This window comes from Perca fluviatilis, chromosome 21, assembly GCF_010015445.1.
Source record: "Perca fluviatilis chromosome 21, GENO_Pfluv_1.0, whole genome shotgun sequence".
In the NCBI taxonomy this organism is placed as follows: domain Eukaryota; kingdom Metazoa; phylum Chordata; class Actinopteri; order Perciformes; family Percidae; genus Perca; species Perca fluviatilis.
In genome coordinates this window covers 22,973,396-22,985,703 of record NC_053132.1, presented here as the reverse complement: position 1 = coordinate 22,985,703, position 12,308 = coordinate 22,973,396, and the positions used below count along the sequence as shown (strand labels likewise).

Here is a 12,308-nt window from a genome sequence, read left to right as displayed (position 1 = left end):
AGGTCTCACTCTGTAGCTAAAACAGAAACCAGGTGAAAAGAGGATCTGCAGCAGTGAGAGAGAGCTGTGCAGTACAACAACAATATGGCGTTTTTTGAAAATTTAACCAAGTAAACCTATTCTGGTAAAACCTTAAAATACAGTTATGAACCTGAAAATGAGCATAATATGGGCGCTTTAACCCTAACCATAACCATTGCCTAATCCTAGTGCCTTCCAGGCAGCGCTACCTTGAAGGAGACGTTGGGGGCTTAAAACACCTGTCTATCCACTGTCACTATCAAAAAAGGGAAAAGCCCCCCCAAAATAATTTTAAAAACAAAAAATATTTGAAGCCAGTTTTAGCCAGTTTAAGCTAGAGTTGACTTATTATATTAATACTATTGTAGCTGTTTTGTGTGACAAAAGTATCTCATTTAATTGTGGAAGTTATATTGGAGTGGGACCACAACATCTCCAGAAGTCTCAACAATAAAAGGCAGGCATCTCTAAATTACCTCTAAAGTCTCCCAATACTACAATTACAGAAGAGGAGTTTTAACAAAAAGCCCATCCTTATTTTTTGGCACTTTAATCAAATCCACTCATCCTATCATCCTGTACTCTTGCTTGTGTTTAGGTTTTTCCTCCAAACATCCACCACACCACAGAATTATTTTGCCTCATAAAACCTCACTTTCCTCTTAAGTCGAATTGGGTTTACATACCAATTTTTGTCCTCCCACATTTCCAACCTTCGGTTTTTTTTTTCTTCTCATGACTCATGCCAGCATCATCTCCCCCAAAGTCCCTTTGTCACCTAGCGGTGGTGTTAAAGCGCTGACATGATCCATCCGAGGGACAACTTCACTCTTCCGTAGCAGAGCAAAGGCCAATTTTGTGACTAGTCTTACAAACGACAAGCTTAAAAATGTATTTCTGTGTTTGTTTGTTTTTGTATAATTTTGCACAGAAGTCTCTTTTTCGTGCTGACATACAGTATTTCTGAAGGGTGGGGGGGGGCATATTTGCGAGGCACACAATAGCTCAGCTTTTTCTTACACACTAGAGGATAGTGTAAACAGTCTGACTAATGGAATGGTACTTTATTGATCCCTGTGAGGAAATGTTCTTCCAAAGGGAGGTCCGAGGTCAGGGTCAGCTGAAGAGCAAGGTTCTTGAGCAGATAAGATTTCATTGTCGTGCACAGGCACTTGAGATGTGTTGAGGCGCTGGTATCAGCCAATCAAAAGCATTTTTAGCTGATTGTTATCGGCTATATATTAAGCCAGGTAAAACTGTTCATTGTTTCAGTTGTAACCTATTATTTTTCTGTTTCCTAAAACCCCATCTCTGATCTACAGTGTAAAAAAATAAACAGCAGCCAGTGGTTTAAGGGGGAGCGTGCCTATGTTCCCACAGCCCTATGTCTTTTTTTTCCAGCTCTATTTATTTTCACACCAAATGACATACAACAGAGGCCATGGCGAACGAAACGACATTTCTAAGATTCTTTTTCCAAAATTAGGCCCTATATTCCCACATTTCCTTATCATGAATTTGTATCAGATTTTATCCCCCTTTCTCCCAATTTGGTAGCCAGTTACACCCAAACTATTATCCAGTAGCAATGGACTACAGATGGAATGTAACCCTAACCCAAACATAGGGCCTAATTTTAAGAAAAATCTTAGAAATGTGGGAACATAGGGCCTAATTTTCAGTGGAAAAAAAAATCTTAGAAATGTGGGAACATAGGGCTGTGGGACCATTGGGCTGTGGGAACATAGGGCTGACCCCGTTTAGGGAGATCTGCAGTGACAGCATGAGGAGAGCTTCTTCGGTTCTAAAAAAAAAAATTCCATCCACTTGCCTTTATTTCAGTGGTATGTTTCCTCATCCTGCTTTATTTTCTGTCATATTGCTAAGAAATTGACAAGACTAGGTTGTTTCCATAGAAACAAAAAAAAGAACGTTACAGTTTTAGACCCTGGAGTTACCATGGACCCCATAGATACTATGTGTCTGTATTGTATTCATATTCACACCATTCACATATTAAATATGCATACGTATGTTGAACATACTGGGATTTGCACACCGTCAGTATGCATATTTTAAGAATTTGGCCACAGGTCATGTCATTATATTGGGCCTCGATCGTGCAAGAACCAAACAGATTCCTTCTTAAAGATATGGTTCCAACATTTTGGAAAATATGCTTATGTCTTGCTGCGAGTTAAATGAGAAGATCAATACCAGCAACTTTCTGGAGTCTCTACTAGTTGCCTAGCAACTGGCCTCACCCAAGAAAACCGTCTGGCAGAAAACCCCTCTACAAAAGAGGGGACGTTTGGCTGAAACGAAATTGCATACTATACACTACATACTCAATATGTGTGCTGTGATTTAACACATTTTTCAGTGAACAAACCTTCCTGAGAGTCTCCTTGCTGGTTGGGGACGCATAGCCATGGTGCCGTGCCAACCTCAGCGCTAGCGACATCACCAGATAATGCTTAAATTACTGGAAAACTAGTCAAATGGCTACAGGTGACAAAATCACAGATTTTTAAAGAATATAAATGTAAATTGTATTGGTTTCATATTAAGGTTCCGGACATACTAACAATCTCATATACTGTTTTAGCTACTAAATATTATGTTAAGCCCTATTCACACAAGGGGAAAAAACCTTGTTAAACTTGATAATCAGAAATAGCCCCCACCCCCACCCTTACACTGAACAAAGTCAATCAACACTGTTCTGCTCATCTACCTCATGTATATTTCAATCTTACAATTACAATATTGTTACTAATATATTACCATTGCACTGAACTGCCTTGCACTATATTTATATTTAAATCTTAAATCTCAGACAATACTGATATTGCACTATTCCTTCCCTCTCTGCAGTTGTTATTGTATTTTTTTTTGTAAATTTGTAAATTCTATTGTATTGTTATACTGTATACTTAACAGTATTTTTTTTTTTATATATTTCTTACTGTCCTTTCTGTTTTTATTCTTTATATGTGAAGTGAGTGAGAGCAAAGATTAACCGGAGTCAAATTCCTTGTTTGTTTACACAAACCTGGCCAATAAAGCTGAATCTGATTCTGATAATTACAATGCCTTCAAGCTGGATGAATTAAGAATGAAGTAAGTAAGTAAGGGTTGTTCTAAGTGTTGCGTTGCGAGTGCGGTGTACTGTTGGCCGTTATTGCCCCCCCACCTCCACATCGCTGGCATCCCACGTGTCCTGGACAGACTTGACCCGGCTGATGTGGGGGATGCTCCGGTGAAGGAGCGAGCAGGCCTGGCAAACAAACACACCCAAAGTCAGCGACGCCCAGTCCGGCTCTGCGGGGGAGAGAGAGAGAGAGGAGAGAGAGAGAGAGAGAGAGAGAGAGAGAGAGAGATAGAGAAAGAGAGAGAGAGGGAGAGAGATAGAGAAAGGGAGGGAGGAGAGCCGGGGGGAACGTAGAGAGAACAAGCATGGAGGTGAAAGGAGGGGAAGTGAGATCGGGGAGCAAGAGGGAAGGCAGGAAATGAAACCGGGCAAAGCGGCACAGTAGGAACGATAGTGAGAATGGTGGCGGGGTTGAAGAGAGATAAAGGAGGAGGGGTGAGAAAGTCTTGTCATTAAAGGCGCTGCAACAAAGAGAACACCAGCTCAAGGTTCAGGCTGTAAATACTGAAAAGGGCTGATGCTGGCGCTGTTACGGGAGGTAATAGGTAAGTAAGTAAATGAAGCAAATATTACAAGGGACTCTGGTTGAGTGTGTCCCTGCTCATAAAGGAGAGCAGGGCAGCCAAATATGATTTTGGGGAAATCCTATTTAGCGTACAGACAGGAAACAGACTGCCTGAGATCTGATAAGAACTCAGCCAAGGTAGTGATGAGGGTTAGGTATCACCAGACCCACACACGTAGGCACCGTGCAAAAAGACACTCACATTTGTAAGCCCCATGCAACCTTATACTTTAAAATGACACGAGAAAAACAAAAAAGACCTAACACACACATCCTGACATGCATGCATGCATGCATGCGCACGCTCACATGCACACGCACGCATGCACACGCATGCACGCACACACACACACACACACACGTTTCCTCCACCCCTGTTTAACAGGGTAAATCTGACAGGATGGATTGCCTCAATACCGCAGAGAGAGTGAACGCTAGTAAATAAATATATGACAGGGAAACACACACTGTCCACACTGGTCCAGGACCACTAGGGGGTCCTCAGAGTCAATGCAGGGGGGCCTCCAAATTATTAGTTTTTTCAAAAAGTAAAAAAGCCTAAAATGAATCCAACATATTATTAGCAAACATAAATCCCCACCGATAATAGGTTTACTGGCTTATAGGTAAGGTAGCCACTAAGATCCACAGATACAGTAAATCCTAAGGATTCAATGTGTCACATGTACAGTATATTTAACATTAAAAGATGACTTATAAAGTCATGCCAACAATGATTAGGCTATTTTAATATCTTAGTATTCTATGCACACAAAAAAAGGTATGTGTAAAGGCTTTAGGCCGCCCTACACATTATTGTAGGCCCAGTTTAATAGGTAACCTAATTTTATACAATATATGTAGTAGGGGGTCCCTGCTCCGTCTCTCTTTCAGTTAAGGGGTCCTTGGCTTTGAAGACCCCTCCTCTAAACAGACCTTATGCTTATTAGGGCTGGGACGATATGCTTTTGTCGCGATTCGATTCTTTCGCGATACATAGGTGCCGATTGGATTTGTATTGCGATTTTCATTTATTGCGATTCTAGAAGTACTGCCATTCGATAGTATTGAGTATTGCGATTTTCTTTGACTTCTTTAACAAAAACTAAAATTGAATAATACACTTCTAGAGACAATATGTCATGAGACATTTCAAAAAACGAATTGTTTTCTAAGAAGAATGCACATCACATGTCAGTCAGTCTGTCTGACATTTATTTCATTTGTAAAGGAGTACATAACATGTAGGTTCTGCATGTTCTGCCTTCAGTCTGTTTTGCTGGAAAAGCATATGATGTAGTCAGCGGTACCGTATACACAGAACATATTTAGGTGAATCATTGGTTAAAAAAAACAATAAATAAAAAATATCTATTCTAGGGAGCCTAAAAAAATAAAATCAACAAAATCACGATACATACGCTTTTCAATATCCCCCCCTCCCACCCCTAATCCCCACTACCAACATGAGCATGTGGCTAAACACACACTTTGACTACAGCTCCACAGCCTCATCGGCAGTCAGACAGAATGTGCCAAACAAAAAGAGCTTTTTTTTCCCTCTCTGCAGCGTGATGCAGCAGCATCTGTGGGTGTTCAGCAAAGGTACAACTGAGTCATTTTTCGAGTCACACGCAGACTTTAATTCTGTCCATGCAAATGAAGTTGTCAAAGTGAGAGACGCAGAGTGTCAGAGACGGTGACAGAGAAAGAGAGAGAGAGAAAGCCAGTCTAGAGAGCACCGAGTGTCAAAAAATGAGGAAGAGAGAGAGGGAGATGACGGAGATGAAAATGCATGACGTTTTTTCGCACTGAAGGCAGAAATAACTCCCCGATTGGTGGAAAATAAAGCTTAGTGGGTATATAAAAAGAAGCATTTTAAGAGCCCAAGTCAGCTAACTTTTAAAAGATAAATGACAGGTATATATAAAGAAAAAGAAAAATGAAAAACAATTTCTCATTCCAGTATGAGGAACCCTAGAAAAATTGTTTAGCCCAGTGGCAAGCGTCTTTTTTTCGGCGAGGGCCCAGCTGGGGCCAGTCACAGACTGATGGCAGCGTTAATGTAGACCCCAATAGTTTCTGTGATAACAGAATTATGGATGGAATCGTGAAATTCGGAATTTAAAAAAAGCTATAAAACAGATTCCATAGGGCCCTACATTAAATCAGTGCTGAAGGCTAACTGGAGATTTGAAAATATGACTTTGTCTAAGTTTCCAACCGAGCTGCCCCACTGTAACTGTAATTTAATAAACGTCTTAAAAATACATTAAAAAAAAGTTGCTTAGGCCTGGTGGGGGACAATGTAGGCCCGGTGGGCCAACAGGCTTGCAATACACTGGGGGAAACCCTGAGGAGCTTGTGACCATAGGCAGACTGGAAGCAATCTGGAAGTTCTGGCAAAAGCCAGAAGGGCAGATGCACTCTTGGGCCGATTTGGGCCCCTGGAAAAAAGAAAAAAATGCGGCAACACTGGTGTTTCACACTAGTTTGACAAAAATATGAAAGACTGTACGGCTGCAGGATGGAGCCTCCGCAGCACCGCAATACTTCATTTAAAATGGTTTGACACATATTTTGCCTTTAATTTAAATATTGCGCCCCCCCTGCAATTTGGATATTGCATTAGTCCATATTGCGATTTCGATAAAATTGCGATTAATTGTGCAGCCCCGGTGAATCACAAAATCTGATGAATGTTTATTACTCACAAAGGTCTCCTCTATAACATATAAACAGTCCTAAGAAATCCAAGTGGTGGAAAGTATTGAAAAAGACTGAAATTGGAGATGAAAATACATTAAGACAATATTTCTTTTGTATTACAAGTTTTCTGAACTTTTATGTTTAATTATGCAAATGAGGAATTGTCTAATTAAACTTGTGGTTATTTATGGTGTATCAGTATTTTTTCAACTTGGACCATATTTTCCCATGCATTGGTGTCTAATGGACTAATGTGAACCGATATCTTTGAAATCTTTCGAAATCTGTAGTCCAGTATTGAGTCTGTAAAATATTAGTCTTGTTAGTCTTAATGTAAGTAACCAACTGGGGAAGTTTAATGGTAATATATGTTAGTTAAAATATTTCCCCTATTCACCTGTAGTGTCTCCCCTTAACATGGGCTGCAGTGGGACATTGGCATCACCAATTTCAGTATTTTTCAATACTTTCCACCACTTTGTCATACACAAATTCGATATTATGGCGATATTCTAGGGTTGACAATTGGTGCTTTAACAAAATATCTTCCCATTGAGATTTTAGATAAATAATCTTCAGTAATGTAGATATAATAACTAAGTGGGTAAAGGTAAAAATAATAGAAGAGCTAGAACAGTCTGGTAAGTTCAGAAAATGACATCACTTTACTGTAATGCAGCCTTTAAAACCAGGAAAAGACACCACTTAAACCATTTACGATACTACGAAATCCAAAATCTAAGACGATATCTAGTCTCATGTCACGATATCGATATAATATCGATACATTGCCCAGCCCTAATTTGCACACATGTTAACATTTAACTGGGGCGATATGGAGAAAATCATATAGAACATAGAACAGTCTGGTCAGTTCAGAAAACAACATCACATTACTGTAATCCTGCCTTTAAAAGCAGGAAAAGACAAACACTTGTGTCATATCACGATATTACCAGATCCCAAATTTAAGACAATATCTAGTCGCATATATCGATCTCGATATAATATCAATATATTGCCCAGCCCTAGTTAACATGCATTGTGTATGCATGGTCACAAGCGACCGCGAGTGCCTCAAAAATCACCACGTTCTCTCTCCATCTCGCTCTCTCTGCTGCTGCCATTTCTCACACAAGGAGGCCCTCAGCGTGGCGCAACGCAGCCATGTGAAGACACACACATGCATGTGCAGTGAGAGTGTGTAATTCTCAAGGGAATCATATGAGAGGGCAACGGAGAGCGAGAGAGGGAGAGAAATACAACTCTTGCATTTCTCGGTCCTCTTGAGGCTGGAGAAAGCATAGATGGAGATGTCACAGAGCCGGACTGGGGAGCAGCAGGGGGGAGGAAATGAGGAGGCGATGGCGGAGGAGAGGTAGGAGGCAAGGAGGAAAGGGAAGAGAGCAAGAGAGAGTCTGGGTTCTTTATATTGCAGAGAGATGATGTGAGTGCACAAGCTCCCCCGATGGTGTTGCTGGCCTTTTTAAGATGATCTTCCTTCGATTTCTCTCTTTTAACCCATGACAAGTAGTCCATTTTCTTTCTTCTTTTATAAATGCCAACTCGTCTTTGAATCAGTCTGGATTGCGATCAAGGACAAAGCACTGGAGCTGGCGCTTTGATGTAAACAAATCAAACCACTTTGGGTTGTTGTTTTTTTTATTCGTTACATCTCCTTTTTTTTTTTTCATATACACCTACACGCAACCCTGCTGACACGAAAACACACAACCCAGCCATTCAGCGGTGAGGTCATCGCTGTCTGAGTCAGGCCTCACGGAGAAGCAGACAGCACTCATGGAGATTAATGTGGCCGCATGACTGACTAACCACACACACACACACACACACACACACCACACACACACACACACACACACACACACACACACACAAACACACACACACACACACACACACACACACACACCACACACACACACACACACACACACGTCTCCGAGCAATCGTTGTTTGGTGAAGAGACAACAGAGCTTTTGATTCGACCGCACAAGGTGGAAGAAAGAAGTGCCTGTGGCGTTACTGCAGGACAGATGCGGGATTAATGAATGAGGGTGCATTTTTATTTTATATTTTACAATGGCAGCCTCTGTTCCTGGGAGCATTCGCAGGCACTTTTCTGCATCTGCAGCAGTTCATTTGTATGCCTGTACGTACACACACACACACATCAGTCTGTCAGTGGCCGCTTCATGGTGGGGGTTAATGACGAGACAGTGGGGGCAGCACAGGTTGTGACCCTCTCATGTCTTGGCTGAACCCCTCGGGCACTATAGCACAGTTTTCTTTATTTCTACAGCAGTGGTTATAGTCTTACTGAAATTTTGTTTAACTTCAGCGTGACCTCGGCTTTTGAAAAACGTAGAAAAACGCCCAAGGCATTAATAAGAAAATCATCAAGGTTTTCAGATTATTTTTTTTATAATACGGAATGTATGTACAAGTGTGAACATTATGTGTAGTATCCACATCAAGGATTCCACTTGAATCTGTTGAATTGCGTTTGTGTTAGGGCTGCTCGATTATGAAAAAACAAAAAAAATCATCATCACGATTATTTAACACGATCACTTATTGACTTTTGGAAAGATGTTGCTCAAAAACAGCGAAACAGTTAAACAAATCAACAGTGAAAACACCTTGAACTGTCATATTTCCCTTACAGTTTTGTTTTTTTACGATCGCTATGACAATTTTTTTCAATACTTACAACTTACAATACAACTTTCCTAAACTCTTAACGCACCAACACACCTACAACACACAATTGGCAAAAACAGTTCATTTCACGCTAAAAGTCACACGTTGTAAACTAAACTCCAACGCTAATTTTCGCAAACATGTCTCAAAAAATCTAATAATTCTGCCAAAAACACTAACACATGTTCTCTTCCAACAGGCACATTTAGTCAATCCTAACACAATGCCATACAAAACACTGACATCAGATGGAATTACAGAAACGGCATTATTTTATATGTGTCAGGTCTGCCCTTATACAATAGACAATAGTTTATCGTATGGATCATAGGTTGTGTTTTGCGCTGCAGTTTCTCTTGAAGCCTCTCTCCATTTTTGTTTTGTTGGGTTTGGTAAATGCATCCGCTTTGTTTCTTTTGCTGCACAAATTCAATACCGAAAATTGAAGATTGACCCATCTCAGAGTAGCTTTACAGAATGTACGGTTTGACATGAAAAAAAGAAGACAGAGACACAATTGTCCTGGTACTCGTCTTCCTCTTCCTCGTGCAGGCATTTTTCTTACTTTCTTTGAGTTCATCTATATTCTTCCTTTTCACACAAGATCGGTCCATATCATTTATACAATCATTTTTTATAATTTATACTCTTTATTGATCCCCAATGGGGAAATTACAATTTAAACTCTGTTGTTATTACACACAGGCCTGAAACACACGCGCACACACACACACACACACACACACACACACACACACACACACACACACACACACACACACACACACACACACACACACACACACACCCTTTACATGCACTAATGGAGAGATGTAAGAGTGAGTGGGCTGCGACTGCTGAGCTGGTAGGGCTGCACAATGTAATCGCAATTTTATCGAAATTGTAACATGGACTAGTCCAAATCGCAGAGGGGAAGGGGAGGGGGACAATATTTGTTAAAGGCAAAATATGTGTCTAACCATTCTGAATGAAGTATTGTAGAGCTGCAGAGACGTCCTGGACATCCTACAGACTAAAGGAAAACATCTTTGTTTGGTACAGATTCTTGCAAAAAAATTAAAATAAATCACACTACGTCACTATAGTACATTTTTATTTGTGTTTCAATGAAAATGAGAATGATGATCCAAAAGAAATTGATCATTCCCTCTAATATCGTAAATCACATCGCAACATCAGTCAAAATAAGCGCAATTTGACATTTTCCTCATATCGTGCGGCCCTAGTTGGAGGGGTTCAGTGCCTTGCTCAAGAGCACCTTGGCAGTGCCCAAAGTGCTGGCATCTCTCCAGCTACCAGTCCACATCCCATACTTCGGTCCGTACAGGGGACTTGAATCAGTGACCCCTCCGGTTCCCGACCCAACTCCCTACAGACTGAGCTACTGCCACCCCGCCACCCTGTCCTCTTTTACAGTATGTACTACCATATATGGCCATGCCATTGAAAGAACCTCAACACTTGAGTGTCTTTCCTAGATGGGAATCAGCTGTGATTGATCTATTTGCATAACTTCAATCAGCTGTTTCTCAGTAGTAATGGAATGAAATGCAGGGGATACGTTTGCGTTTCAATTCACGAAATGAATAGCTGTTCCCTTTAACTTTAGCCTATAAGTTAGGTTTGGAACACGATGTTCTCTGTTCTGATATACAGTGTGAAAGCATTTCTAAATATACCAATAATTTTGGTCTTGGTTGAGCTTGTGTGTAAAAAGAAGTTCAAGCATTTTAACTGTGTGTTAACTTTATGCATTTTGTGTCAAAGCAACAAGAAATGTGTTAATTGTATAGCCTACACGCAGAAAGCGTTGTGCTAACTGTGTTAAGAGTTCAGGAAAGTTGTTAAAAGTATTGAGAAAATTGTCATTGGCAATCGTGAAAACACTGCAATACTGTTCCCCCACAGGGTTTGTGAGGCAGAGACACACTCCCTTTTTTTTTTTTTTTTTTGATAGTTGCGTATATTCAAATACTAAATCATTTGAATGCCATCATACCATCTCAAAGAATGTCAGATGCTTAAATGGAGCAATTGCATTAGTTCAGGCAGAACAATGAAGTGGCGCTTGCATTAGCTGATTGGCATCAGCTACTTCATTCATGCTTTACCCTCAGTGGCTCATTCATCAGCTCCTTGGCAAACAGCGAACTGAAAACTTCCAATCATATTTATAGGAGGTGTACAGCAGTCATTAGAAGCTACTACTCACTGACCACGCTCATTTGTACATTTCAACTACTGCAGCTCCCTCCACTACCTCAACCTCCTCCCTATGTGCTAAGCTTTTGGTACCTAGTGACTTTACTGAGATTTACTTTTCATGTATGCATGTATATATTATTAGGTGTTAGTCTCCCAGATGGACCCTTGGGGGGTGGGCATTAGTCTCCCAAATGGACCCTTGTTGCTGCTCGAAATCTTTGAGAGCTCTCTCAAATTGAAGAGCTTTTTCCACCAAATGTACCCATGTGCTATTAAATGTCAATTGCTTGACATAAGTGTCTCTGAATTTGCCAAAAAAGGACAGTTTAAAAAGGTCACTGGCTGGAATCTTGGCACTGTTGATAAAGTGTGGGTGGACCTCAACCTCCTTGAACAAAGTGCAGCATTTAATAACATAGTCCCCTTTTTTCTTATTAAAAACGGTGTTACTCGTAAGCTAGCAATAATAACAGCTCATCCGTACACTTAAGTATTTATCCCTCAAGAGCTTGTACTGGACACGATACGGTCTCGTTTTTACAGTATGCTCAACTTCGGTAACCTAATTTAATAGCTAAAGCATCAATTTTGCCTTTTATGCAGATGGTACTCCGTTTAACGCCACTGTCAGTCCAGCGGATCAGTCCAAGCTATAGAACTTAGATGCCTCTTAGCTGTTAAAAGCTGGATGACACATTGTCTCCTAAATGTAGGCCTAGATACACCAGAAATGCTTTCCTTTAGAAACAAAGGTCACTCCATTTTGGAATGTATGTGAACGTTAAATGGTTCCCCATTTAATGAAACCCTGGAAGATCTAACTTTCAATTACATTATAATATCACTACATTTCCCTATTTCCCTATTTTCACCACTGCAGGTAAGGATTAGACTGTTTAATATCATTGT

At 40.5% G+C, this 12,308-nt stretch overlaps 1 protein-coding gene across 2 annotated transcripts in view; it reads right to left on the bottom strand.

The window, feature by feature from the left end:
• LOC120551053 (arf-GAP with dual PH domain-containing protein 1) overlaps positions 1 to 12,308 on the bottom strand; it is a 43,903-nt gene that overhangs the window by 24,162 nt on the left and 7,433 nt on the right. Inside the window, exon 2 of one of the 2 annotated variants that reach the window (XM_039788189.1) lies at positions 3,218 to 3,345. The exons of the other annotated variant lie outside the window; for it this stretch is intronic. Coding sequence (XP_039644123.1) covers positions 3,218 to 3,345 — 128 coding nt within the window. The remainder of the gene's footprint in view (positions 1 to 3,217; positions 3,346 to 12,308) is intronic. 2 annotated transcript variants of the gene reach the window in all.